The 27,201-nt window shown below is 38.1% G+C and overlaps 1 protein-coding gene across 1 annotated transcript; it reads left to right on the top strand.

Annotated features, from left to right (window-relative positions):
- Nucleotides 1-80: 80 nt before the first annotated feature.
- DNAJC15 (DnaJ heat shock protein family (Hsp40) member C15) lies at nucleotides 81-27,201 on the top strand. The gene is made up of 6 exons (XM_050908397.1): nucleotides 81-217; nucleotides 7,240-7,291; nucleotides 9,219-9,292; nucleotides 16,228-16,304; nucleotides 21,535-21,605; nucleotides 24,755-27,201. Exons 1-6 carry the CDS (start codon nucleotides 116-118, stop codon nucleotides 24,823-24,825), a joined length of 447 nt encoding a protein of 148 aa, XP_050764354.1. The 5' UTR covers nucleotides 81-115; the 3' UTR covers nucleotides 24,826-27,201.

The following is a 27,201-nucleotide window of genomic DNA, read 5'->3' as shown; positions in this document are numbered from 1 at the left end:
GTTGGCCCCGCCCCTCTCACGGAAGATCGGCGAGGGGAGGCGCTTCGGAGTCCGTCCTGCCAACCGGTTTGTCCCTCCGGCCGACCTGTAGCGCTGTCCCCTCCTCCCCTCCGTCATGGATGGAGCCGCGGCCTCCTCCGAGGGCCTGCGCTATGCCGAGTACGCCAGGGTCCCTACGGGCGCCGGCAAGGGCCAAGCCGAGCTGGACCGAGGGCTGGTGAGCGCGCCGAGGGCTGGGAGGGGGAGGCAGCGCATCCCGCGAGTGGCGGCCGAGGAGAGGGGAGGGCAGCAGCCGGCTCTGCCCTCCTCCTCCCCCCCCCCCCCCCCTCCCCCCGCTGCTCGAAGAGCCGGGGCGGGGGGGTCTCTCCTCCCTCTCGGCCTGGTGCCGCTGAGGGCTTCCCCCCCGCGGGCCTGGGTGGCGGTTGGACATCCCTCCCCCCTCCCCGGGCCGTGACGGCGGCACCTGTCCTGCTTCCCAGCCCAGGGCTTTCACACCCCCGCGGGGTAACGTGTGCGAGCAGCGGGGCAGCGGGTTGGGGGATGGGGCTGCGGGGGGCAGGCGTTCTCGACACCCCCCCCCGGGGGTGGGTAGTGAGGTCGAGGTGGCGGTGCCCGGGGTGAGAAGGCTTGTGGCCCCCTCGCCTCAGGCCGTGCGTGGCGCGGGTGGAGCTGCAGCGTGGGCAGCGGGAATACGCGGGAGCGCTGCAGTCCTCGCGTGAAGCGCTGCGTTGGTCCGGCGTTCACAGGCATGAGCAAACAAGGCCTAAAATTTTGCTCCCTCGGCCGTAAAGAGATGATACCTGTGAAATTTCCACGTGCTGTGCGAATTTTATTACCGCAGGTTTAAGCGTTAATGGTTTTGTAGAGCTCTGTTTCGGAAGAGTAATTCTCACCTGATATTTTGTTGTGTGGGAGAGGCTGGATGGGGTCTGGAGCGGAGGCAAAACGCCTCCAAAATTTCCTGTGCCGTACCGTGCTCTGATGGGAAGGGTGCTGTAACTATATGCCATTCCTTCGTCCTGGTCACTTTGGCTAGTTCATGGGACAGTGAGTTCTCTTTGGAAAGGAATTGAGAATTGGGAAAAACACATGGATCGCTGCTTAAAGCACTGGATGGTGAAGTTTTCACATTTTAAAAATGGCTTTAAGTATGTATGTGATTTACTTCATTGTGTGTGTGTTGTTGCCTCTACAATATTTCTTTTTTCTTTTCTTAAATACAATTTTTTAAATCATAGTTCTCTAAGTTATTTATTCATTGTTACTACAGTCTGGGACTTTTTTTTCCCAGGACAGTCTTTCTGTGTATTTAACAGCAAGCTGTGTAATCTTAAGAAGCTGACTCTGAAACTCATTATTGTCATGTCCATGCACTCTCCCCGTGGAATGCTAGTAGGGAAATTCCTAGTGAATTTTGTGGAGGCTTTGAGTCTTCTTACCTATCTGGGATAAAAATTGCATCTGGGGTTGGTATGGCTTGCTTCGTTGGTGTGAGTTGTTTTGTCAGGTTCTTACTAAGGTCCAGAGACTATGGCGGGTTTTTAAAGGACTAGGTTCTGGATTGCTGCAGTTTTCTATGGAAATTTATTCTTTCGCCAGGCCTTTCAGTGGAGAATGCAGTATTTTTCAGGCATATACACATTGTAAACTGTTAGCATATGATTGGCAATCTCAGAGTTTCTCTAGATCGTATTATGTAGGTAGATAGTGGAAAAAGGGACAGTACCCATGCTTATTGGATTCCCAGCTAAAGAATTCAGAAGGAGGTCAAGTTGCATATAACCAAATTCTAAAATTTTGCCATAGAGAAATAGCAAGATCAACTGTAGTGCTGTGCATCTGTTCCTCCGACGTACAGGGTTAACGAGGCCCTCTTGCCACAGTGAAAGGGAAGAGTAGTAGAAGCAAAGTCTAACAGCAGCATCCATCTGTCAGGGCTGAAAGAGCTCTGTTCAATATCCTACCTTGAATCTTGATTGTGAGATGTCGTGGATGTTAGCTGTAGTCACTTGATCTGGGTCACTTTTACTCTTGTAGTTGTTTTACAAAAGCATTTGGAGCGACAGAAGAACAACGTAGAAGCATAAAGAGTCTGTTCTTAAAGATACTTGCAAGAGGCCTTTGTTAATTAATACATACTCAAGAAGATTGATTTGAATGCCTTATGGTAACGCTTCTATTAGTGAATCTGTTGCTCAGGTACCATTTCCAATGAAAAACTCAGAAACTTTATGCATAGTTTTATATACAAACCAAAAAAGTTGCTGTAAAATAAGTGGCACAAATTGATATGAGAATTGAGTATGAGAACAGCAGCTAGCTGAAATTACTTTTAATTCACTGTTGGAAAATAAATTAAATTTCGTAGGAAGGTAAGACTGGAAGGAAAACATTAGATTATGAAATCAAATCTGTTGCAGATAGTTTATAATATAATCCCACTTCAAAATGTATCTGGCTCCATATAGAGTTAATTAGGTGGTTTGCTCTGAAACAGTCTTTTAATAAGCTGTAGTACCTACTCTTCTGAGGAACAGAAGCCTTATTCTAGCTTTCATACCAAACAATCATTTATTTCAGGTCAAGAATTTTTATTTAAGGGAAAAAGTAGTTTCAGAAATATTTTTGTACACTTGGTTAATATACTTGTGTATCCTACTTCTTAGCAGCATACAGCACTTAAAAAACCCAACAAACCAAACCTTCCTAAAACCAAGTTTTTAGTTAAGCAAGCGATTTACACTTGTGTACTTATTTCAGTGTAAGTATATACTTCCTATTTTACTGATCCAAGATTAAGCATGGACTAATAACAAAATGCTATGCAACCCGTGACAACAAATGATTATTTTCTCTGTGCTTTTTATTCCATTACGCTCTAGCTTTCTGAGGCAAAAGACAGTGGAGCTCTTGCTGTGTGTCTGAAAGCTAGTTGTGGGAAGAGCAAAATATTTTCAGTTTGGCCAAGAAGGGTGTTTTAACTGATTGTGTTAGAAGAGCCAGTGTATAAAATCCAAATCCTATGCAAACAGGTATGTTTTGACATCCATAAAGGTCATTCTTGTAGCCTGTGGTCAGATATAATAGTGTTGCGCTGAAACTTTAAAATTATGCATTTGAAATTCTTTTTATATTTATAAGTTTAACTTTTTTCTACTTCATAGAAGAAGAAGCTGCAATGCTAGGAATTACAGAAGTCATATTTTTTTTTTAGTATGGCTAAGTTAGCAGAGACTGCGGATTAGAAATTTGCAGAAAGAATATCTCATTCTTCCCTGTTTCTTCTGCTAAAAAATTAAAGCTACTGGAAAATTACATATTAAAGGATTAGGCCACAGATCTCTGTATGCTAGCAGTATATGATGTATACCTCTAAATGTAGGATATGTTAATTAATAAGCTTTATCCTCTTTTGTTTGCCAAACACTTTGGTAAGTCAGGTCTTGCAGTTGCCTTTCTAATGTGTGTGTTTTCTCATACTCATTTCTGAAAAGAATTTAAAAAAAAATCAGGTTTTGCAGATTTAGCAAAACTTTGTTTTATTGTTTTCTGTATCTAAGACAGTTTGTTACTGAAAACTGAACTACATAGTAAAATTAAAATATGGAGATCAGCAGAATAGCATAGGGTTGATGACTAACCTTTGGGAGCTGATTTATTGAATAAAGAAAGGGACAGATGTTACGTTTTAATCTTTTATTTCTTTAATTTTGGGTCTTAACAGAATGCTTTCATTTAAAACTTACATCTTAGAAATTTCTTAAGGGCATTTTTTGGAGGGCGGGGAGGTAAATTCTGTCATAATTGAAAGTCAGTAAGTATTTATTCATTTTTTTCAGCCTATGAGTCTGAAATAAAATGCATTTTCAAGCAATGGGAGCCAAAAATGGTCGTGGTGGTAGTTGTATTAGCATGACATAAATGAACTGATCCCTTCCACAATGAACGTGAGTTGCTTTCATTTCATATTGACATGAAAGGAGTGCATTTAATTAAAGCATGGCACTTTATACTCTACATTTCAAAGCACCAGACTAACCTTGCATTACTCTTATAAATTATCAACTGAGTTAAGTGAGCATGGAAAAGGAAACTGAGTCAAGCTGGACAAAAGACTGGTTAGTACTTGAAGTTGCCACTAATTTTGAGTGAGGCTGTGTCAGTAAAAGACAAACCATGCAATCTTTCTTACATTGATTCAAATTCAGTTTCTATTGCATGTGTATAGTTAGGATATATTCACACCATAACAAACATTCAAGGTGCTTTGGTGTGACAAGTTATCACTTCTTTGCTACTATGTGGCAAGTGACTCTTCTCTAACCTGCTCATAGCGCAAATAAGGTGAGTTACCATGAACCAGTATTTCTCGGCTTTTCTGGTGGTTGTACCTCACTTCAAAACGTGGACAATCTTTCATGCCTCTCTGGCTTCAGCTTTCCATCACTTCTACCTAGTTTTCTGGCTTGTCTTCATATTCCTGTTGATCCTGCATACTGCTCGTATTCTAGAGCTGCTGCTATGCTGCTTTTTTACTTGCTGTTTTCCACTAACTTTCTGCTAACTGCTAGTGCTTTCCACTGAGATTGAAATAACGCATCCCAGTAGATGTGGCTGACTCTGTCAAAGGCCCTCAGGGGTCTCTACGCTCTGTTCCCAGACTACTGTGCAAAAACACTTAGGCTATTTCTGCACTGAACTGACAGAGTCCAGGTGTTATTTATTAGCCTGGTCTCTGTGCTTGGCCTTACCTGTGATGAGGTGTCTGCTGCTAATGCCTTGTTGCAACCTGCATACGTTGTTGTAAACTGCTGGCTTAAACCACCTCTTTGGTGGCAAAACAAGTATAACTTAATTTGGACAAGCACAAGCTAATAATTTTTTTTTTTTTTTTTTTTTGCCAGTGTGATCTATTTCACACATTGTTGAGCTCTTAAGTAAAAGATTGTTGCTGTCACTCTGAACAAGTCAAGGAAAGTCTCTTGTATATAAATCCATGGTCACAAACTACAGAGCAGAATAATATAGAATTTCTATAGGGTTATGATATTTTCAGAAATGTTGTGGCTGTTTCTGGTTAGTGTCTAAACAGAGGAATTAGAGGAATTTTTTAGAAGGTTTGAATATTGAGAGCCTGGGAAAACCGATTTGTGAGAAGAAATGAAAAGGGTTTTAGTTTAGTGAGGAGATGAACTGTATGCTTCACTATTTTATATCTTCTACCATTTAAGGTAACATACTTATATTTTTTCATGGTCTAAAGATGAGGGGAAATTTTGTGGAACTGAAAAGGAACAACAGACATAAAACTACTACATTATTTTTACATTCAGAAATGAATGCTAATATTGAGACTGAAGACTACACTGAAATGGAAGAGTTAGGTTACTAAAATGGGATACACAGGCAGATTTTTAAGGCCAAGACTCCTCCAGTCTTAACTTTGGAGCTCCACTTTCAGTATGTTTAGTGAGTCTCTTTTTTTCTACTAGAAACCTCTAGGCAATTGCAGTATTACATTAAGCAAATAGCTAGAATAGCCCCATCCGGGCAGGTGGGAGGTTGGTACTTAGTTAAAATGCTTAGGATCCAGAAGGATCCAGAAGCTAGATATAGAGGAATACAGCTTCTTCTAGATGAGCTCAGAGCAGGCTACCACTTTTTCCGTACTGGGCTCAATACTACAGGCAGCAATCACAGCCACTTGCCTTCAGAGCCAAAGCCGTAGGAGCCACTGGGCGTGATGGCAGTGCCTACGTCTTGTACAGCTGCCTGTTTGCTGATAAAGTTGTCGGCCTGTATTGTAGCCCCTACTAAGCCAGCTCTAGAAGGCTTTAAAACTGGTATTTCCCAACTCTTCCCCTACTCCCTCTCTGTCTAGAAATGAGATTGGGTACAATCAAAGACAGAGAATTTTAGCCCCAGGAATCTTAGTAGCAAAGGCACCTTGGCTCCAAATCCAGTTATTAGGGCACTCAAATTGAAATTTGGGCTTCGAGTCCTGCCATCAGGCTTGTTGGTAGAAAATATATAAACCAGTTATTGGGTAAATGCAGAAGTAAGTCATATATAGAAGAGACAGTCTGGTGATAAAAGCATTTTCATTGTCGTTATGTTTTGAATTCAAGCTAAACAGGCCTAATCTGATTTCTCGTGTTTCCTGGGGGAAAGTTCAAGGCATTATTGAACTATCATATAATAAGACATGTAATGCCACAGATGACTTTATTTCATTTGTTTCAAAGATTATGTGTAGGCTTTTCAGAAGTGGACAGATGCCCCCACCACTTGGAATGCTCATTACCCTTCTTGAATTCTGCAAAGGTGTAAGAAGTCAGTCCCTTCTTCAAAGTTTACTACATATCTTTCAGCAGCTTCTTGTTCAACATGGGGATGCTTCTTATTGTCCTTCTTGAGATGTCTGACTTTCTTCAAGCACTGTGTGGTGAAATACACACACCTAATCTGGGGGGGTTGAGTTAGTAAAAGGTAGGAGTTTCTATTGTCTAAATCAAATGTTCAAGCCAGTTTGGTGGGTTTCGTTCCAAGAGGCCAGTTAGACTTAAAGCGAATTTTAGCTGATAATGAACATTGTCTGAAATCTGTCAGAAGTCTGTCTATTTACAAATATTTGTACTGTAAGATGAAGTCCAGCCAGTGATTGACACTGAGTAATGAAAAGAGGTTACTGGGCTTCATGTCTTTATCGGGGCTTCCATGAGTGAAAGCGTGAAAGGTGGAAGACACTAACATACATTTGTGGCCATAGCATTTAGGTTAATATTCCAATACCATTTTCAAGCAATGTCATGATGAGATTCCCAGTGCAGGGCTTTGTAAAACAGTATTTTTTTAGCTTTTCATGTTTTTGTAATAAACTGATACTTTCTGTTATGTAGTGTGTTGAACTAATCCGCACAAATAATTTCAAGTAATCCTGAACAGTTGTCTGCCTTGTGTTTTTATCATTACATACTGTGAGCTGCTTTGACAGTGTTTGTTCACTGATTTGTTAATGGGTAGTTCCAAGTTAAACCTGATGTGTTGGCATGGGTTAATGGGACTGAACTATAAAATCTAACGTAGCCTGTGGAATACAGAACTTACTTTTATCTTTCTTGTAAATTACATATGAAATGTCCATGTCAGACATCAGAAATACTCGCTGTTAAAGTAAAAGGTGCATATATTTCAAATTAGAATCTGCACGTTATTCTGATTCCTGTTTTTCTGCTTTAGGCCAGAACTATGATAGCAGTTGGACTTGGTGTTGCAACTGTTGCATTTGCAGGTAAGCTAAATTACCAGCTGAGTGTGGAACTTTCACTTGTGAGCTGCTGTTTCGAAAAGGGTTAATGAAGTTTTTGTGAATATAAATAGTGGAAAGTGGAAAGGTCACTTGAGAGTGCTATGGAGAATTGTGTCCAGTTATAGTTCCTGTCCCTTCAAAATCCTTGACATATTTTCAAAATTCTTTTTGAAAAGTCACACCTGGATAAACTAATTGTATGGGCAGCAGCTAAAAGGTTCCATCTGCTTTTTGTCTGCAAAATTTAATGTGAAAAGTTTACTTTGTTTATTTAATAGCATATTGCAAGGTGGAGGCTCTTTAGTACAGAAGAGTGCAACAGGATCTTGTGATGTGAAGGTGATGCTTGACAAACTCAAATAGAGAAAAATAGAAGGTTTTAGTGGCTAGTGATCTATCATACTAAACTGTTCCCATAGTACATTGTTTGTTACCTGAACTCTTTGCATCTGGACTGTATGTTCTTCTGAAAAATAAGTTCTAGTCTGAACATAGGGTATGAGCTTAACATGATTTATACTCTGAGTTACTCAGACTAGATAACTGTAGCCTGTTCTGGTTTTGAAATACACAAATCAATTTCTGTTATTTTCAGCATATAAAAGCAACCATGGTCAGCTATGTGCAAATGCATACACCAAGAATAGATGCAATAGATGAACAAGTTGCACCAAACTTCAGCAGGTGTTTGCTGGGTACCGCTGTGTTGTTTTTTTGATTAGGGGAAGGAAAGACAAGATCTGTGGTGATGTACACCCATTAAGCAGTTGGTTTATCTATGTGTTTGCATAGAAGCAGAAGAGGAATGCTCTTAGAATTTCTTCTGCTGGTTGAGCTGAAGAATTAGTGGCAGCTAGCAAAGAAGTGGTAACAGAAAGCATTAAGAAGAAGGTCAGGTAATATTAGTACATCACAGCATTTCAGCAGTGATACTCTTAACAGTGGTTTTAACTTCTGTGTTAACATAGGCACAGGCTTAGATGATTAACCTATGGACACATCATGTATTTTAAGAATGAAAGCAAGATGCTGTTTGAATGAAGCAGAGCCACATTTTATAAAAAGTTTTTCCATTGTGTATAATAGTAAGTTACATTGCTAATGAATAGTTAATCAAAACAATAATTAGGGTGAGGGGACTTACAGGGAAAATCTTTCAGTAACGTGGCACAAATCTTGATTCTGAAGTTGATAGATCTGCTTTGTACTTCTGAGAACGCAGTCTAATAGAGTTCTCTCTAGCCTTTTCTAGCTATAGATGTTCACTGCCGGTAGGGAGTTGAATGGCTGTGAATCCCAGAAGATCCTCTCTTTGTAACAAAATAAAAAATGCAGTACTTACAAAATGTGTGATTAAGCATACAACATCACAGCAAGAAACGTGTAGTACATAGATTTCTTTTTTTGAAGACATAACCTTTGAACAGTATTTAATAAATAATGTATATCTAAAGCTGATGTTTCATACTGCCCTTTTTCTTAAAGTTCACAAGGCAGATATCTTTATTTATCATATTGAAATGCATTTAACTCTGTTTGTTTTGTGAGCAAACACAATGGATCTTTGCAGTCCATGACTAGGTTTTTAGATGAAGTATACTAAACTTCTTCCCCTTCCTCCCCCAACAGTACAAAGACTGAAAAATGTAAACCATAGCAAGTTCACTGTGGGACTTCAGCTCGGCAGGATCCAGAAACGGCTGTTGAGGGAACATCTTGAAAAGCAGTACAGTGCAGCAGTGCTGTACAGCAAATAAATGAGACAAAAAGATTAACAAGGAAGGATTTTGATTATTTTTTTTTAAACCAAAATTCTCTCTGCTGTAAGCTGATGAACATAAGTTGGAGACTTTTTTTTTCCTTTTAGTGAATGTTGGTTATAATTTCATTTAACTTCAATGTTTTTCAGGTCGTTATGCTTTCCACCTTTGGAAGCCATTGGAGCAGGCAATTACGGAGACAGCAAAGAGGATTTCAACTTCTGTAAGTTTAGAGGGTACTTTATGCTAAATTTATGAATTGCTAAATTTATTATTTCATATTTCATGTATTTAGAAAGGAGACATTTTATGTTAAATACGGTAAGTGCCACTTAGATTATTTTTCTTCCAGGATAGGGGTACTCCTTCCTGTGTATGTTCTGGGGTATTATCTAGTATATTTTAAATCCCTGTGGATGAAGCTATATCAAAAGATGTTTGTGACTTTGATAAACAGTTCTGATTTTCCTGGTGATGTTCCATGTTTCAGAACTCTTTGCTAGTAAGTGTATGATAAATTGTTGAAGTGTGCTGTGAGGAAATAGCTAATTCCTAGAGATTACAAAGTAATGACATGCAGTTTCATTTCAAGAAGCTAAAAATGAAATAACTTAGTCATTTTTCTTTCAGATACAGTGTTAAAAATCAAGAAGACAAATTGATAAACTTCTAGGAAAGGTTGCCATAGAGATGGGGAAGCTTGTTTTCTTATTCACATATGAGTTGTCTTTTTTTTCTTCCCCAGCTAATTTGAACTTTTAACCAAATTTTTGTTCTTTTTTTTGCCCTACATATTTAAAAATACAATAATGAGGTAAAAAATCAAGAGGTAGAGTGTTGTGAGAGGAGCATATTCAGGGAATATTCAAGAGCATTTACTTTTTGCTTCAGTGGCTATACTGTCCTCTGGTAAATAAATAAATATGTTCCGTTCCTGTTTGATTAAAGTAATTCCCAGTGAGGTAGATGTCTGCTTGTGGCAGTGTATTCTTTCGGAGTTCATCGTCTGTGAACACTTATCCACAGTGGAAGGAATACAGTTCCCCTCTTGACGCTGATGGGTAAGGGTTTTGAGGGAGTAGTTGTTGCAGATTATTGTTTCCTGAAAAATATATTAAAGGTAGTTTTTTTTTAAAAAGTGATCATTAGCATTGTACCTATTAATGTGAGGCCGATTGCAGCACAGAGCCTGCCTACAGTATTTAGACAGACGCTAGGGTCCAAATTCATTTGCCATCTGTACTTCATGTGCTGAAGGAGAAAGCTTGATCAATGTAAGCTTCCTGGGGAGGGAAAGGCTAGAAACATGGGCTGTCCTCTTGGGGCTGGTCCACACTTGTTCTTAATTGCAATGTGTATCAGCCAGAAACGGTGCTCCTGGATCAGTTTTTGCTCTCTGTCCCTGCATTGCATTGCATTGCTGTTGTGAGACCAAAACAATTTTTTTTTTTTTTTTTTTCCTTTTCGAAGTAATTTTTTGAGAGATTCCCAAGTTGCCTGCCAAAACAGCAGAGGGGACTTTAGGTACTGCAAATTAAATTGCTTCCATGTGATATGGATACAGTCTGACTTGCAGGCTTGCTAGAAGTAGCTATCAATAAGGACATGTGTCTTCAGAGTAGGGAGTGCTGCAGTCTTCGCCCTCCCTTCCCAGCAGTTTTACTCCAGCATTTCTTCTTCTATCCATTTGTAGAGATAGGCTAGAGAATCTAAATTCAGACATGTTCACATAAGAAAGCAGGCGGTGACTCTTTTTAACATGTTGGAATATGACATGCTACTCCACAGAGGGGTGTCTCTTCCTAGGAAACTTCACTCCTCAATACCGGTATACTGGCTGAGCTGAGCTCAATACAGGCCTATCTCATTTTTACCACAGTGACTTTCAGAGTCCTGCAGAATTCATGAACAACCATAAAGAGCAAACCAGCAGCTTCTGTGTTCTCAGTGTTCCTTGTCCCTGGAGCTGCATCCTCTGTCTGCCTTCACATCCTACCTTACAGCCCAGAATTGTATGTTGATTTCCAGTAGAGTATCTCTCTTCTGCTGTTCTATTTCTGAACTTGAAAATACAAGTTTTCAGTGTAAAACGAGATCTGCTGAATACAGTAAAAGCTCTCTCTTCCTGTTTGCCATTAACTGTATGTGTTTGTCAGCTTCACATTTGTGAGGGTAGTGATAGTATTTTTCTTCTACAATCATAGTCCAAATTTAAGACCTTTGTATAATTCTTGGCCAAGATTATTTGTTCTTTACTGCTCTACAGCTACTACTTTCTTGGATTGTACTTTTTTCCAAGTTTTTTTTCTTCTCCCCTTAACAGTTATTTCCTATTTATAATTCTTCTTTAAAACAATAGAGAAAACATTAGGTACAAAGATCCTATGTAAGTGCTTATTTTCATAACTTCTTATTTTAGTGGCTTTACATGATTTTGTTTGGGGAATTTGAAGCTGCTGAGTATAACCTGTGGATTAGCACTTTCATCACACTTCTTTGCAGCATATTGCCCTCTAAACTATACTGACAAAGGAAATCAAGCAGTTAGTACTTCTACCTGTGCTTACTGAAAAAAGCATCTCATGTGACATTTAGTGTCTAGGCTTAGTGTTACTTGCTGGTTTCCTATGGTGTTTGGAGGCGCCGAACTTGGTCACTGTAATTTTCAGTGGTTACTCTAGCTTTCTAGAATCAAACCCTGTCCCTCATCACCTCCTTTTTTTGAGAGACTGTGAAGCAGCTACCTATTTAAAAGCTAGCTTGTTCTCTCTATAAGCCCCACTCTTCCTCCCCCCATTTGCAATTATCCCTCCCCCCTCCGCCCCGTTTGCAATAGAAATCACAGTTCCTGTTGGTTGCAGTCACACAAGGTAATCCAGATGCTGTTTGTGCTTTCTTCCTGCTCACTAATAAATGACTTCGGTAAGATCAAGTTGAACAATTATGAAGCGATCATTTAAAATGCCTGCTTGCTGTATCTTGAGTATTTGACACTTTCTATTTACTTACCCAAATAAATAAAGTGTACAGTCAACAACTGCACTCATCTTCTAGTCAAAAATAGTAAGTAAAGGCAAGTAAAAGTGTTATGTTTGATTCTGAATTTCTACCTCTCATTTAACGTTAACTTACGGCAGTTAAATATATATTCTTAAATATGAAGTGTAAATGCTGCTGTAATTTAGTCCTGAAGTTTTCTACCATCTTTTTTTTTAGTGGAGAGAGACATAGAAGGAAACATTGTCATTTCTCCTCTATGACAAGTAATAATACTCGTTTCCAGAGAAACGCTTTTTTAGTTTGAGCCTAGTCTTGTTATTGGTGTCACAAATGCCAGTGACACTGTTTTGTTTCTGTGTGTAGTGACAAGAGTCTGTTGCCAGTAGGTGTATAGCACTGAGTAGTCATTTGGCTTTTCTTCCTCAGACAGACCTTAATGCTGTTAATTATAATGTTAATATTTCCTTAAAATGTGAAATAAAAAAAAGGAGGTATTTTAATAGCATTCATTACCTTTCTTTGTTGAATCAATGATATTGAAGGTTGAAAGATAGAAGATATTGAAGATAGAAACAGCAATTCTAGGCAAAATGAACTGTCAAAATACTCAAATCCCACAATCCTGAAAATTCTGTGTTCCAGAAGAAAAGGGTGTCTTCTGTAGCACTTCATTAGAGATTTCTGCACTGTGTTTCCATTATTGGATCTGATTCTGCTCAGACTTGTAGAGTTCTGAATTGAGAGGTAAGGGTAGCAACCATCTCTCTTGTCCTTCGTTGAAAATAAACTTTCCACAGAATAATGCAATTTGCAGTCCATTTTATAAATTTTTTTCTAACTGAAGTTAAGGAAGTTAAAGTTGATCTTAGCAAATTGTAGGTTATATTATAACACAGCTTCTGAATATTTTGTTATTGTAGTTTGGTGGGTTGTTTTTTTTTTTTTCCTTCCAGTGTTTGTTATCTTTTCAATGGAGGACTATATTGGTGGTGGAACAACACATAGAGTTTTCAGAAAAATTCACTACTACATGTAATATGATGAATGGTCTGCGTTACGGAGTTTTGAATCTCTTACCTGGCATGGAAACAGTGATTATGCTTTCCCTGTGCTGTGCCAGGAAAAGTATCTTGAAGATGTCCCGGTCCAAATGGACTGGATTTTCTTAGCTGACTGCTTTTGTGAAAATTTGCAAGAGTGAATAGATGTTTGCAGAGGAAGTCCAGCCATTTTCTGTTGTTCCCTGCCCCCCCCCCCCCAACCTATTAATAGCATTTGTTCAGTAAGCAGAATTTGCTTACATAAGTTGCTAAACAGTAACAACATGCAAGGAAATGAAGTAAATTAAATGATAGCCTCTCCCCTCACCCCAAATAGTACGAAGAAATGGAGAGCTCATTTTGATGATTTTTCCAGTACAGAATTTGTTTGCAATATCTAGGGTTAATAAATAAGCACGTGTCTAGAACTGCCCGCTCACTGAGGAGTTCTCATAACAGAAAAACATCTTGAGTATTGTTTGATATCATTGCAGCCATTACTTAGAATTTACAACTAGGAAAAAAAATTGCTTTACTGTGAATAGTGTGCAAAAGTTGTTTCATTAGGAAACTAGAAATTTGCCAAGATGTTTCCTAAAATGAAGACTCAGTGTTTCTTGCCCTTATTCTAACTAATGGGAAAAATGGCTTTTATGTCTAATTTCCTTTTGCTTTAAATTCTGTTTAGGATCAAGATCTTAATTTAAGAATTGATTATTCTTGCTGCCTGCTTCACTTCCGAGAAGAAAATGTTTTTTCTTGATGACCATTCAACAAACTGTTTTTGCTTATGTGCCAAAGGACACAGACAACAGAATTTCTTTTTTCATTCCTCTTGGAAGTGAACCGAATCAAGGCTTCCCGAGGTTAGAACAGTGTCAAGGAAGTAGGCTTAAAAACATGAAAAATTTCTCAATTTAAGCTTACAGCCATCCCTCCTTATTCTCTTATTTCAAATAGTATTTTAGATGAAGTCTACCAAGAACAGAGACAAGCTGTGTTAGAAATGATTCAAATATTGCTCTTTTCTACATGAATAGTGAACTAGTGTCCTCCTGTATTAGAGTTGTAGGCCAGAGTTGAAGGGCAGAGAAGAATTAACCTTTTCAGAAATCCATCTGCACCTAAGCTGCTTTGGGAGAAGTTCTGGAAAATCTTTCAGAGGACATTAAAGTGTGCTTTTCTCTCCTGGCTGTAGTAATTGTTTGGCATCGTTGCAAATTTCTGTGCAGTTCTGCCTCCTCAAGGGTGTTATCTGGTGGCCGTTAAATCATTAGCATCGTTTCCTCTCAGAGGACTGCAGAAGCCCTGTGTGTTCCCTTAGTGTTACATACTCTAACCTGTAATGTCGATGTGCACTGTTACAGACCTGTTTTGTGTTACCGTGTAGCTATAGAAGCGGTTCCTCAGATCTTTGTTGTAGGCGTGACATGTCCACAGTTGCTTCAGCTTTGATACCTGTAGTGTTACGGTCGTGGTTATTTCGTGTATGGTTTGGGGTGGGAAGAAGGAAGATAAAATTAGTTTCAGATCATAGCAGCACACCAAAAAAATCTTTTCTGTGGCTGTGTGTGACTTCATGGTAGCAATAGGTGAAGTATTTCTGAACCACGCTTTTGGGTGAATGTCGCTCCATAGCTTAATTAAAGGCTTTGCTTAGATATCATAGACAGAGCACTTTAAATGCTTTAAGGCTTTTGAAATTACATAAGAGAGAGTTTGCGTAAACATAAGGCAAAATTCTCACTGAATATGAACGGATATATTTAGTGAGAAAAGTGTTTTATTAAGGGCCAGGCACATTTTTACTTGGGGGTAAAAGGAACACTTAAAAATAATCTCAGCTCTGAGGCCAGACTTCCCTTTGATAGCAACAAAAGAAGCTTATTTTTCCCCAGTTGATAGGTTTTACATTGAGGAAAAAACTTCAGTCTTATTGAGTGATTTCTGTATGCCAGTTCCCAAAGGCAAGCTGTCTTGGAGCTACATCTGCTGCCTCTGGGACTTGTGCAGATTAGACTATTATTTGTGTAGCAATGGGCTAGTCCCTAATTCTTCTTATAGAAACATTTACATTGAGGAGATCACGGCTAACCATCCGTGGTGGTTCAGTAACTCTCTTTTGTTTGTTTGTTTTAAATTTAAAATATATTTATGGTTGACAAATATACTTTCAACCCATTCCCTGTGACAATTAATTGTTGTAATGATTTACTCTGATCTCCATCTCCTTCATTTAAATGTTCTTTTCCCACTCGTGTTTTTCCTCCCCTTCTTAAAACAGTAGCTAAAGTCTCACATGCCAGTGAGTTTAAAAAAATAACCCTGGATCCTGTATCTAATCGTCATCAGTCATCGATGTCTAGGGAAGGAGGTAAAGGCAAAAGTTGGTTAGGATTTCCCCATATACTCTGCTACTTTCCAGTGTTCTCCAGCTCAGTGATTTCCTGAAGTAGAGGTTGTGGCTTTATGCTAAGCCTTTTTTTTGTTTGTTTCTTTTTGTTTATTTTTCAGGGTTCCTTCAAAGAAATCTTTATATATTTTTTTGAAGTAACATTCCTTCATGTGAAAAAACATATTGACTCTTCATCAGTGTATTATATTTATCTGTTCTTATCCTTTTATTGTTGTTTTTACCTACTTTCTTCGTAGAAACAGCTGGACTTCAGAGTGATTGTGCGTAATTCCTTGGATGCCAAAGTATTGTGACTTTTGCCATTTTCCATTGCGGTGGTACCAAAGCTGTTCTAAACAAGTTTCCTCCTTTCCCTCCACTGCCCTCCCAAAGACACACACACTGTACCACTCTGTGCTAGTATGTACTTTGATTCTGGACTCTTTTGCCTGAAGGCAGGATTTTAATGATTGTAGCTATTAATATCTCTTATTAGCAGTAGAAGATTGTAAAAACAGAGATAGTTATTTTTAAGTCGGTTTTTGTATGTGTTAACACTCAGGAGAAGTCCTTTCTTATTACCTGGTTTGCAGTCATTCCATGCCTTCGAAATAAATTATAGATGAATGTAATGCTGTGAATGAGGTCATATAAATCCAATTTAGGTCCTGGCACCTTGTACATGAAACTAATTATTGCTTGTTTTCCCTTTCTTCTTTTTAGAGTCTTTCATTGTACTATAAAGGAGGATTTGAACAGAAAATGAGTAGGCGAGAAGCTAGTCTTATTTTAGGTGTAAGGTAGGTGTGTTCCATTAATAAGTTTTTGTTTGGTAAGTATTGAATGAAGAAAATGCATGTTGCGAGAATGTGGAATACTCTTGCCAAAATCGTAACTTTTTTTTAAAAGACTTCTAATGGCGCTTGAACCATTCTAGTATTCTGCTTAAGCCAAAAAGCAAACAATAAAATGCTAATAAAACATGCAACTTGTGTTTGGCTTGAAGGCATAGTAACGTATTGCAGTGGAGAATTGGTGCTCTAGAAATAATCAGAATAGCACATACTGTGCTAATTAGTGCGATCACATGGCCTGGTCTCCAAAAAAACCCCTTGAGATAAGTGATATTGTAGATTATATTAATAAATGAGGAAAACAAATAAATTTTGCTCATTTGTTTCATAAGTCAGTAATATTATCTTTTTCTTTCTCCACTCTGATTAGTTTGGATTTAAAAACTTGTGGCATATTCCAAACAAAAATACTTGGAGAGACTTGTCATTTAGAGTAGGTATGGGGAAAAAAATTTCAGTCTGAGTATTCAATGAATTTGTCAGTGGATTTTTTTCAAAAACATCTGGATGGTCAATGGTAGCACACACCTTAGTGTTTTCTGTAAAGCGGGCGGTGAGTTTGAGGGCTTTCCAGATGAGAGGAGCAGATCTGACCTTAGGTAGTAGATTTCTTATTTATGGTTTAGATCAGTTCTGAATTTTAAGGTTTAAAAAAAAAAAATTAGGATGGTTTTAATTATCCCCAGAAGAAATTATTTCGGATGGTGAAAACTGGGACTTAAAATCCTGTTCGGTGTGCTATTTGTGTTTACTTCTAACATAATGGAAATTATGCAGATTCAACATTCATTTTAAGAAATTGTAAAATAAAGCATTACATTTATTTGAAATATTTCATGCTTGCACACTGAAGAAGAGATTTATAGGAATGCTTTTCAGAAATATTTCCTTTGGCCTTTAAGTTTGATAATGTTATTAACATTTTCACTTTATAAGGGCAAATTCAGTGATATTCCAGAGTAGCACATGGCAGCTCATTAAAGTGTGTTTACAGTGGCAATGCCTAGCCTGAAAACTGCTCATGTACATGTCTGAAGTTTCATCACATCTGAAATCAGTCCTCTTTCATTTTTAATTTTAATAGCTTGAGTCTGCACTGGGAACGGTGACACTGCTTGTATTTAGACTGAGTCTTGCAAATATCAAGACTTAATCAGATTTGAGGAAAGAAGTTCTTAATGTTTAAAGGATTGAGCCTTTAATTGTGTAGAAGCATGGCTAAACATCTTTATAGGAAATTTTCACATTGTTTAAACACACTTTTCTAGACCAGTTTTAGCTCACTGCTTTCTGTATTTTTTTATATGTGTGTGTGTGTATATATATATATAAATGCCACCAAAAAAAAAATGCAAGTAAATTTTAAAGTGTTATGGAAAATGCCAGGGTATGCACAAATGCACAAACTAGATCTGTCTAGGCCCTGATCTTATCATTGTAACATTTGTCCTCTGTGTCATAACTTCCAAGTCATTAAATTTTGAGGCAAAGACTTTCTTCATTTTTTGAAGTACTGAGTATGCATGGGCAGTATAAATAATAAATACAAGCCATTATAAAGGTGGGCATTTAATGGCAACTTTTAAATTTCAAATATATTGGCCCATTACATATTCCAAATGTTATTCTCTAATAACCATCTTGTAAGATTGCAGGGGTTTTGGTAGAAACATGCATGTGCATTGTTTGTATTTAAATGTAAAAGGTATCCAAAGCTACAAAGTACTGTATTGGAAATACTGACTAATTTTAAGTTTTAGTGTTCTTGCATTAGTTGTTATGAAGCAGCACTAATTACTGAAATTCAGTATTGTCCTGGTTTCAGCTGGGACAGAGTTAACTCTCTTCTTAGTAGCTGGTACAGTGCTGGGTTTTGGATTTAGTGTGGGAATAATGTTGATAACACTCTGATGTTTTAGTTGTTGCTAAGTAGCGCTTATCTTCAGCCAAGGACTTTTCAGTTTCCCATGCTCTGCCAGCAAGCAGGTGTGCAAGAAGCTGGGAGGGAGCAGAGCCAGGGCTGCTGACCTGAACTAGCCAAAGGGCTATTCCATACCATGGAACGTCATGCTCAGTATATAAACAGGGGGGAGTTGGCCGGGAGGGGCGGATCGCTGCTCGGGCATCTGTCAGTGGGTGGTGAGCAATTGCATTGTGCATCACTTGTCTTTTCTTGCGTTTTATTTCTTCTTTTTTTTTGTGTTATATTCCTTTTCATTAAAAAAAAAGAAATAAAACTGTGCGGGGAAACCCCGCTGGATTTCAGTAAACGTAGCAATAATACTAACAACTATGTACTCTGTAGAAGGAACTGCTGATGGGAGAAGTGGGAGAATGCCTCAGATGACATGGGAGGTGAAAATGTTAGGAGTGTTTTCCAAACATTAGACAAAATAGATGCTGGCAAAATACAGTTGTCCTAAGTATAATGGTTTACAACTATCAAATCCCTAACGCTGAACTTCTGAAGTTAGAAAATATGTCTGAAAATCGTAAGTTAAAATTCTAGATAAAAATGAATAAAATTTTCTGTATTGTACCATTTCCTCTATGAAACAAGATGCATACTTTTTCCTTCCATAGGAAATATTTAATTTTTTTATGTACAAAATGTATATATGCATTAGTTAAAAATGTTTAAATCATTATTCTTAAAACACAAATAACATAAAAAAATTATGCTATTACATTAAAAGAACATATTGTACATTGTATAAGTGTACAAACACAAATGTATTTAAGGTTTAATTGTTTTGGGTTGTTTTTTTTTAAATTTATTTTATTTTTAAACACAGCTTACTGCACAGATATATCATATGATCGTAAGACCACTCAAGTTGGGAGGAACCTCAAGAGATCTCTAGTTGTACCTGCTGCTCAAAGCAGAGCCACCAGTGGGGTCAGAGCAGGTTGCTCAGGACTTTATCCAGCAGGTCTTGAAAGACTCCCAAGGATGGAGAATGCACCACCTCTCTGGGCGACCTGTGTCACTGCTGGACTGTCTTTGGGGTGAAAAAGTATTATGTCCAGCCCACACCTCCCTTTTCAGTTTGTGCCCATTTTCCCTCAACCTCCCGCCATGCATGACTGTGGAGAGCCTGGACCTATGTTCTTTATGACCTCCCTATAGATGTTGAGGAGGCTGTTGTGAGGTCCCCCAGCAGCCCTCTCTTCTCCAGGCTGAACAAGCCCTGCTCCCTTGGCCTCTCCTCACAGCACGAGTTCTCCAGCCCACAACTATTGCAGTTGGGGGATCTGCCTTTGCTGGATCTGCTGTGGCTGGCCAACGTCTGTCCTGTACAGAGGTCCCAAAACTGGATGCAGCAGCTAGATGTGGTTGGCCAAGTAGAGAAGAGCTGCTGCTGTCGACCTGGTGAGCATGCTCCCGTTCGTAGAGCCCGGGAGGCTGCTGTCCTTCTCTGCTGCCAGGGCACGCTGCTGGCTCTTGTTCTTGCTGTGACCCAGGTCCCTTTCAGCAGCACCGCTCCCCAGCCCGGCAGTCCCCAGCCTGTAGCGCTGCGAGGGACTCTTCCTTCCCAGGTGCTGGGCTCTGTGTCCGTCCTTGTTGAATTCCATGAAGGGTTCCTGTCACCCCATTCCTGCAGCCTCTCCAGGTCCCCCTGAATGTCCGCCCTGCCCTCCAGCATATCAACTGTTCCCACCAAGGTGATAGACTTCTCAGCCAGTTGGTGATGTTAGAAGGCAGCATGACATTGGTATGACTCAGTTTGTGAGGCTGTAGCAGTTCAACGCAAATGTGCTTTTGACATTAAAGGTTTTTTTGATAGTGATTAAGAATCTTTAGAGACCAGTCTGACTGTGGGGTAAGCAATATCTCAAACTAAGCAAATCTGTTGTAAAACATCATTTTCACAGTTGTTTCTTGGAGCAGAACTGCATGATTTTCCATAATATGCAACTGCAACTTTTCTACAGTTATGCTTTGGCCATCTGAGTTACTACATGTGGTATATCAACTTTCTTTTTTATTATTAAACAGCTTTACAAATCAAAATGTAGATGATTGTTATTTTTGGCTGTCCGATAACAAATCGTTTCATTTTTGTATTTATATAGTTCAAGGCCTTTCACCCTCTGTTTAATTCTTACTTTCTGTGTTACTTTCTGTTCCATTGAAGTATTCTTTTCTTACATAGTTCTGTGAACTATTTTTGCAACATACTCTGATTTCCCTGTGACAGAATAGTAATTAGAGGTTGTTTACCTCGGGAACGTAGTTAGGCTGATACCTTGCATTCAAACTGTATCTACAAAAAGATTAATTAATTGAATCATCACTGATTTAAGAAATCACCTGAAGTGGAAAACACTGCTTCATTTCTGCATGCTAACAAGTTATGAAAAACTAAACCATTCAAACCATCCTTTTGCATACAAGACGTGTAGATGTGGCGCTTAGGGACATGGTTTAGTAGTGGACTTGGCAGTGTTAGGTTTGCAGTTGGACTTGATGATCTTAAAGGTCCTTTCCAGCCTAAATGATTCTATGATAGCCTTATTGTGTTGGCATACTGCATCCATAAGTGGTTATTTGTCTGGTAAAGTACATATTTAATTTAGGCCAAGTACGTATTTTATGTATCTGTCATTGAAGGAAACAACATTATGTAGCACTTGTAAATCAGCATGTCCCTGAATGTAACACATTGAACAGCTTTGCAAAAATAACAAATACAGGGTTTTTTTCAGGCCCCAGCAGAAAGAAGAATTATTTATAGTAGCTATAAAAATATTTACAGTAGAACAAAATGTGATAATATTAAATATTTGTTGTTTTGTCACTGGTCATATAAATACTTATTTTCTAGGAGGAAAAATATGTTTTCTGCATTTAATGATAAGAATAACCAGCTAGATATACCGTAGAGCTGCCATTTTTTTTCCTTTCTTTTTCAAAATTGTTTATTTTAAATGAGTGCATGTATTGCATTTTAAGAAAACCTGAAAGATATTTGTATGTGTCAAATATAGAGGCTTTTTAAAAATGTCCTTCTCAGTGTCATACATGCCTTTGTTGTTGTTACTTCCTTAGAGATGCAGTTTTATGTTTTGTCCACAAGATGGTGAAAATCTCAAGTTTTAATTATTTTTGAAGCCAGTATAAACTGTTAATTTATGTGGCATTTATGGTAAGCACTTCAATTTATTTTTGCAGTCCATCTGCTGGCAAGGCCAAAATCAGAACAGCCCATAGAAGAATCATGATTTTGAATCATCCTGATAAAGGTAAATAATTATTACTTTTCTTAACCAGAGCTGGAAATGAAGAGGCTTAAATGAGGTCCTTTAAGTTTACTGATTGTGTAAATAACCACACTGAGTGCAAATGTGTGTTGTTTATTTATAGACTTAAGCTTCTGTGTGTCTTCTCTCAGATAAACCAGGCTTTATGAACCACAGTTTTACCCATCTTTCTTTAATGTTGTTTTCTATACTTGTGCTGCTTCAGTTAAAACTATGAGCTCAGGGACCAGTCTTCCACGCTTCAAAAAAAACTTATTCAAAAATAACAAAAAATTAGCTATAACATTTTTACATTAAACTGACATTCCTGTTTTGAACTGAGATGGACCAGTCACATGTGTGAAAGTAACTTTCTGTGGGGAAATGTTCTACAGTCACCAAGTACATCATTGATGAATTTCAGACTTCCTGGAATTCACTTGGAAAAAATGTAAAGCTGGGCACTGTTGCTTTACTGGCCAGGTTTTTAATGTAAATTTATCTTACAGAAAGGCTATTATTATAACTTTAACTACACTACAGCTGGTTGAGAAAGAAAGCCCATATGTTCATTGCTGTTTCTACTTTAAAATAACAGATGGTGAAGAGTTGCACTGTATTTCAGAAGTCAAAAGGGGAAATCGGAGGGTTTTTATATCTTTTTTGACAGAATTACAGGGCTCCCTGCCAGCACCCCATTTTAAGAAACTGAAAAAATAACTGACCACTGGCCATGGGAAGTGTTCAGTCGATGCTTTTCTTTGTGGTCTTCACCCCTCAGTTTAATTCTAAAGTTGTCCTGCTTATTCGATTTCACACTTTTGTTTTTTACACTTTTTATAAGATAAGCTGCACAGACATAGAAAAGAAATTCTCTTCTGCATTTCTAATATATTATGATGGTCAAAGGCCTCTTAACTACTAGAGTACCTATTAGGCCAAAACTTTTTGCTAATGAACTTGTAAGTTTATTGTAGCAGTACTTAAGAGACGTGAGCCAGAACCGTGAATCTCCGTGTGGATGTTGAGTAGACCTAAAGAGGCAGTTCCTGTTACGAAGATCACACATTTTAACGACCTGCTCTTACAGCTGTAATGCACCTGCAGCTGGGCACAGTGTAGGTTTGGATGGATGTAGTGAGCCCTCCTGCGTGCTATTAAGATGGAGCATTTTCTCAGTAGGAACACCAGTTGAAGGGATTTGTGCCTCTGTGCTGCCCCTGCAGCTCTTCTGGCATGGCCATAGAAAAAAGCTTGTGTAATGTCTTCAGCTGCAGAGCGAGGGCCTGGAGTAATCTTGAGCGTGTGGCATCATAGAGAGACTTGTTTGCTTATGTGTATATCTTGATTTCTTCTGGCTGTGGGTAGCACAGATGTGCTTTTAAAAATAATATTCAACATTAGAATGTTATTTTTAAATAATATTTTAGCAACTGGAGTTGATAGAAGAAAGGGCAATAATTACAGATTTTAAAAGTTACATATGTTATGAGATCCAAAATGTTGGAGAGAGAATTATTAGAAATAAATAAGAAATATATAGAAGTTTGCATAGTAGCATCCCCAGTGAGCACTACTAAAATGGTTGCTTGTTAACCTTTTACAGTTCAGTTTTAAAGTGTTTTTATATTGATACATTGTATGTTAATTTATCAGTTACTAATTTTATGAAAGAATATTTGCTCACAAAAAAAGAGGAAAAGAGAAGCCTTTTGGACTTACCTTAATTATAAACAAACACTTAGGCAATCATGAGATTGAATTTTCTCTCATTGGAGGGCTACAAAATTAATATGGCACTTAAGGATGTAAATGTAGTGAAAACACTTCCAGCAGATTTGAATTTACTTTAAGATCCTGCACTCTAGACATGTAGAAAATCAATGCACATTTAAAAATTACTTGGGATACATTGTTTATTGCAGTTTTTAGTCTTTACTGTTTGCTTGATCCTCTTGTCTACTCTTTGAAAGAAGCAATACTCAATGTAGTAAATCCTATTCCTGGCTAAAAAGCCAATTGGTTTAAAAAAAGAAAAAAAAAATTCATTTTCCAGTAGCCAATTCCCTGCCTTTCCCCTGCCCTGCCTCACTTTCCTCCAGTGTGTTGTACCTATTAGGGCTACGTTCAAACAAAACCAAAACATGAACAAGAGAACTCCATTACTTTTTCCAGTTGTTTTTTCACACCATGAAATGACTTTATAATGATTTGGATTCCTGCGGGAATGTCCTAAAGAATTCTTTAGGCAAGCCTTGCATTTTTGTTTTTATTTACATGTGTCTACAACTAGTTCTGCATGCTTCTTCTATGGTTATCTTTTCTGATGAATAGAATGAATGAAATGATGAATGAAAAAACAGGATTGAACAGATGCCTTGGAAAAGGCTATTCAGTGCACAGTACTGCTGGAATCACATTTTCATGTAAAAAATATAGGTATATTATAGTAAGTGGTAAGTTACTGATACAGACCTCGTAATGTTGTTTTTGGTGACCGTAGGCAGATGGTTGGCACTCAAGGGGAGAGTAAAAAAAAACAAACACAAAAAGACCGCTGAACTGTAATCAGATTGTTAGATGGAGCGTAAAGCAATGACAGTGTTCAGGACTAGAAGTTAGAAGGCGTACCATGTTTAAATAGCTTTAATGTGATGGTTTCTGGCTGGTAATTCTGGGCATCTAGCACAGGAGAGGCTTGGGGCGGTGTGGGTGTGTGTGTGCATGTGCACACACTTAATGATTCTTTGTCAAAATTACTTATAAAATTTTATCTCTTAGTTTGTGGGGTGAGTGGAAATCATAGCTGTTAGCTCTGGATGAATGTTCAGGACAGCTGACCTTGCATACATTTGCAGCAGCATTGTACTGCAAGTCTAAATCACACTGATGTAAAGTGATTTCAGTCTTCTCTCTGAGACAAGTTGTTCAGCGTTATTCTTCAGTGACTTCAGTTTTGCTTACGTTTCTCATGTTTCCTTATCAATTAGTTTACTTCATATCAATGTCATTTTTTAAGCAGTTGTATGAAAAGGATCTATTTAGGAAGGAGGAGCTAATAAAAGTGAGTAATAAGGGGATGCTGCAAGTGAACTAGTTTGATAGTTAATACTGATGTGTAAATGGTATTCCTTTCCCCTTTTTCTTCTCAGGTGGATCACCTTACTTAGCAACAAAAATAAATGAAGCAAAAGACTTGTTGGAATCCAGTGCCAAAAACTGAAATCCGAAGCCTTGGGTCATAGGAGATTCAGCAGATATGTTGTGCAACAGCTTTCATATCTACTTGGTCTGCACAGTTTCTTAACCCTGCATTGACTGTTCCTATTTATTGTCATAACTAAAAAATTAAGATTATTTGAAAGCAAACTGAAATCTTTTACAGTTATGTAAAGTTATGTACAGTTATGCTCCTGCGAGGAGCAGGGAGTTGGACTTGATGGTCCTTATGGATCCCTTCCAGCTCGATATATTCTATGATTCTATGTCTCAATTTTTGTGTATTTTTACTGAATTATGATCCATTATAAGCTTTGAAAATGTTCTCTTACTGTCTGTGTTTTTATTCAGAAGTAGTTGCTTCTTTCATTAAACTTTTGGAGCTTTTTAAAATTTAAAAAACAGTCTTAAATATAGGGTTTTTTCCTTCATTGATGAAGACTTGACCATTGCGAGAAAATCTGTGACAATGTATTGAGTCACAGGAAGTATGACAGACCCCGTACGGCAACTTTTAAGCATCACCTTACACTTGCGTCTGTTCATTTGTGAAATAGTAGGGTTTATTCATGAGTGCAGTTTGAGAGGTGCAACTCAGAACAAAATGACTAACGGGACTACAGACTGCAGTTTCCATTAGCTTGTATATATGGGGCTTGGAGGTATGAAGGAAGAGTCTTGGTTTTGGTTACTTCTTTTGCATATTAAAAGATCTCTGAAATTGTCAAATAATTATTTGGACATACTTCAAGTCACGGAGTATGTTTACTCTGTAGCAGCTGGGGTGGTGCAGGGGTTTTCATGGCAGTGGAACTGAAGAAGGTGGGTCCATGTGGCATGGAGTTCAGATCGATTTTATAGGCTGCAGTTGTCTAGGTCAGTCCAGTCATGTCAGCCTGGTGTAGGACTGATAATAAACAGGACTGTACCCCTGATGACAGTCGCTTTGCTTATGGCTCTGGGTGGATTTACTGGGTTAGTTCTCCAGTAATTCTCACATCTCTGCGTTATGCTTCATTTCCCAAAGTATCATACATACCTCCTTATGTAGCACCCTAGCAACCTAGTGCTGGCTTTCAGGGAGTACTGAAGCCACGGATCTCTGACTTTAAAGAGAACAAGTTTTAATTGACAGCTTAGAGTAGGTGCTATTTGGGGCACTTGGCTGCTGCAAATTCCTGCCAGTAAGTTGGCTGCGGATGAATTAACTCTCCTAAGAGGAGGATGATGAGATGAGACAGTCTAGTGGATTCAGTGCAAGACTGAAAAACCTTCTAGTATCCATTCAAACTCGTATCATTTGAGGTACAGCAAACAACTCGCTGAAGTGCTACAAATATAAAATTTAGATATCCCGTTTCCTAGGTTATTTAGCCAGAGGCAAGGGGCTAAGAGCAGTTAAATAATTAAAGCATCCAACTTCTCATTATCCACCAGAACATGCATTTATCTGTTCATCCAGTGGTGGATGTTCAGATTATATGGGTTTTTCCTTGAAAGGAAAAAAGAATATGAATTTATTTTTTTATCAGGTTCCTCCCACTTTGTCACAATTCCCTTACTTTCATTAAAGAGAGATGAAAAAAGTTTAAGTTGACCTTGAAAGAAAATAGTAACTTTAGGTAATTTAGAGACTTCTTTACAATTAGAGTGGCAAGACATATGACACAACTTGACTGGATAAAGCAAAAAAGGCTGCAGGGATAAAACCTGCCTGGGAATAGACATACGCTGTATGAGTACGACACTTGCGTCATTTAACTAATGCTCTAATACAAGAAACTTTGATTTAAAGATAATGGACTTTATTCCTACGCAGTAGCCTTAATTGTTTGTTGCTGAAGGAGTAGCCACCAATTAATGCACATTTAAGGTTAGTTATTCCTTTCACTGTTATATCAGTATGTATTAGCAAAAAAAAAAAAAAAATCATGAAGGTTTTCATTTTGGGAGAAGTGAGATGGTGGGGTTGTTCCTAATTTTCTTAAGTGGAGTCTGTAAGTGATCTGAGTCATTGTTCAAAAGCAAAACCATTGTGTATGGTAGGTAACAAAAACATTCTCTCTAATGATTGTGAACTGACTAGCTGTTGTTTTCATATGATTGCCTTTTTTTTTCCCCTGAGTAAAATGAGGTATAAAGAGCTATTCTAAAGTGTCAGTTGAAATGAATGCATTAAAGATTCCTACTTGTTCTGTTTTTAAAAATTAACTTCCCATGTCTTTGTAGGAAGTACGGGTTTTATTTTTGTGGGATTGTGTTGTTGATAATTTTCTTCCTGATCTAATTATTTATATCTGATTATTTTGGACAAAACACTTTTTTCTGACTTTCAGTTATGAGAGAGATTGTCCTTCTTAATAAAAAGAGATAAAACCAA

Source organism: Gymnogyps californianus, chromosome 1, assembly GCF_018139145.2.
Source record: "Gymnogyps californianus isolate 813 chromosome 1, ASM1813914v2, whole genome shotgun sequence".
Taxonomy (NCBI): Eukaryota; Metazoa; Chordata; class Aves; order Accipitriformes; family Cathartidae; genus Gymnogyps; species Gymnogyps californianus.
Note: the sequence above shows the minus strand (reverse complement) of the source record. Positions and strands in the feature narration are given on the sequence as shown.